The sequence below is a fragment of the Anastrepha obliqua genome, chromosome 2 (genome assembly GCF_027943255.1).
Source record: "Anastrepha obliqua isolate idAnaObli1 chromosome 2, idAnaObli1_1.0, whole genome shotgun sequence".
In the NCBI taxonomy this organism is placed as follows: Eukaryota; Metazoa; Arthropoda; class Insecta; order Diptera; family Tephritidae; genus Anastrepha; species Anastrepha obliqua.
The window spans coordinates 98214789-98217874 of record NC_072893.1 but is presented as its reverse complement, the minus strand read 5'-3'; the positions used below and the strand labels follow the sequence as shown (position 1 = coordinate 98217874).

General features: G+C 34.3%; 1 protein-coding gene across 1 annotated transcript; it reads right to left on the bottom strand.

The window, feature by feature from the left end:
* Window positions 1-715: 715 nt before the first annotated feature.
* On the bottom strand, window positions 716-2713 carry LOC129238633 (odorant receptor 7a-like). The gene is made up of 3 exons (XM_054873725.1): window positions 1949-2713; window positions 1536-1893; window positions 716-1117 (listed from the first exon to the last, which is right to left on the bottom strand). Exons 1-3 carry the CDS (start codon window positions 2698-2700, stop codon window positions 1046-1048), a joined length of 1182 nt encoding a protein of 393 aa, XP_054729700.1. The 5' UTR covers window positions 2701-2713; the 3' UTR covers window positions 716-1045.
* Window positions 2714-3086: the final 373 nt, after the last annotated feature.

The window sequence follows — 3086 nt, the reverse complement described above, 5'->3', positions numbered from 1 at the left end:
AAGGTGCTTCATCCATAATATGATAAAAGTTTTGAGTTCTGTTCCTGGCGCGTAAATCCGTTTGCGTTCCAAATTGCAATTTTTATTTTACTTATTAAGTCCATTTAGCTTCGATACCAGTATGGTTATAATGTTCATCATGGTGGCCATTTGTGTTGTCAATTGTTTTATTATAGTTTTAAGTTCAGTTATATCATAGTTACTTTATTGGGTTCTATTAGGGTTGTTAAATTCATTTGTTAGTGTTTCATTTGTTAGTTGCTTGCGTTGATGTTGCTTGTGCATAAGAAACGCCTAGTATTGATCTATGTTAGTGTATTATTAGAATACAGTGATTTTCATCGCTGCTCGTATTTAGTTACAAGATTCACGCTGATTTAAACATAAAAACTTCACAATTAAACAAGCTATGGAGGTCTTAATTAAGGAATTCAGTGAAAGGATCGCTGACGATTCCCATGCATCAAATTGTATCACAAACTTTGTCTGCGTAACACCTGCTCTCGACAAGTTTGATCACGAACCGCGTGCTAGTTCAACAATGACTTCGACATTGATTAAGTGGTTACAGAGGCAGTTTCGCAGTTATTTAGATTTTATTTTTGATAAATAGAAAACTCCGAACCTTCGTTACCCTCCTAATCTTGGACCAATGTTGAGGTATTCAGAAAGTGAAAAATAAAAATCTTCTATTTTAAACACAATAAGGGGTTCTCTATGTTTTCCAACATTAGTAAGGTACACGAATTGCACATACAAGAAAATATTGACAAAACCAGTATTTGTTTTTGTTTTTCAACCAAGCAAGTAGTCAAATGCGAACCTGTATCAGCTACTTATTGTTGTTTCTTTTCAGGTTGCGTTTTCAATGGGGCGTTCTCAATGGGATTTTTACATTCCTTACTATTCTGAAAAACATAGAGTATTCCCCTTACAACTTTTATTGCAGAAGCTACTAGGTGCAGATTTTTTAATCGTCGACACTAAAAATGGTTACAAGTAAGTTTTTTATAATCCAAGATCAATTTGCTATAGCTGCTTATTTCTAACCCTTTAGATTCTCACCAAGACCCATTTCTTGTATGAAAGCAAAAAGTGTAAAAGAAAATTTTGCAATCTGTAAAAAAATAATATATATATTTATCTATATACATATATTTGATAACAACAGCTGTGTTTCTTTACTCGCATGCGCGTTTGCGCGTACAGCATAAAACAAATAAGCAAAGTAAAAATATTTGGCTTCACTGTTCAAGAAATATCAAATAAATATTTCTTTAAGTAAATTATCACATGAAAAATGCAAGCGGTACAAAAAGCTTTTAGTTGATAGAAAATTCTTAATTGTTTTTAAAAATTCTGAGAGGGTGTTGCCGGCGTTTGGATTAATATTCAAGGTCGATAAAATAGATTGCAAAACCGCAACATATAAAACTGTGCGTTTATTGCTTAATACAAATTCATATGCAAGTATTTATGCGCGTAAAAAAACACATATTCTGTTTTTATTTTGCTTATAGGCCAAAGTAACTCACCGACAAATTAGTGGCCAAATTTATCGGCACTAATTTCATGGCGAAAAGGGGAATGGAATCCTGAGAACGATGCAAAAAGTAGATTAACAAATTATTAAAACGTTTATTCTGGTCAACCCAATTGCATTTAAATATAGCCAGGCGCAACTCATCGCAATCAGCCAACAAATATGACGCGTGGTAACATGTCGGCGATGTCTGAAGGAGTACACAGAAAAAATACGTGACAGAAGCAATTTTAGTCGTAAGATCAGCAAAAATGAAAATGTTAATCATCGTGACGCCAAGTATAGCCGCAGCTACAATAAACTGAGTGAATACAGTCACAGACATAATGGGCTCAACAATGCTGGCAACCCTATTGAAAAAAATAGATATAAATATGTTTTGGAGTACTATGTGCAACTACTTACTTCAGTATTTCCTGATGTATAACAATACATTCTAATAGCTCTTTATAATTATCATCAACACTTTTCTTCTCATCATAACCCAAACGTTCGACACGAACTGCTAAAAGCTGTATATGTGTACGTATAATATATATATAAACGGCCGGATATGAGTCGTTTACTACTTGATGATATAGCAGTAATAAAAGTATAAATGCATCATAGCTAACTTGTAGCCAATACTCCCATGAAGATCTATGCCAATCAACATTCGGAATCCAGAACGATGTCGGTGCATGTCCACCCACTAATGCGGCCACAACAGTCAATATTTCATACGTGAAGTATGCAACCGCGAATCCAAAAACTAGTCGATTACCAGTTATGCCGCATTTACGTATTTTTCCCCTATCCTCAGATCGTGTGTAATACTTATCCAGTTCCGTTACTATAGGTTCAATGTCACGAAGACGATTTTTTGACATTGCCAAAGCGATGCTTTTAATTGGTATAGCAAGTATATTTAATGAGGCTTGTACGCAAGTTAATATTTCCATAACAGATAGCTTATTGCGATCGCGCAACCAACCAACATTGCTAATAACCGGCGAGAAGAGTACGATAAAACAGGTAATGAACGAGGAAAAGAAATATGGAATACGATACTTATTCGGCGGGTTAATACCCAGGTACCTGAAACTATTGAACAGATAAATAACTGCATCGCGACTAGCGAATACTGGGCGACCGTGTTTTTTTATCAAGTCGAACATTTGCCTTATAATGGGTGCGAGAGCTTTTAAAATAAACTAATGTTGCTTGCGTTATTTGGTACTTCAATTTATATAGAGAATAGAACTGCTCAAATATGCAGTTAATTTCTAGAAAACATTGTTTGCAAAGGTGAATAAATCAATATTCTAATAAGTATGTATATATGTTGCTATTACCTCGCACCAGTTGGAAAAGGATTGCATACATAAGTATATGTACTTACGAGTATGAATTGATCCGCCAAAAAATTTAGTGAAATTTTTGTGCGACACCATGACTGACTATTTGCCAATACCGGCCTCATTTTGAAAGGATACATAAACTTAAACTTTTTCTTTATTTTAGGGTTCAAAGTTTAAATGTTTTTAATCCTGAATTCAGTAAT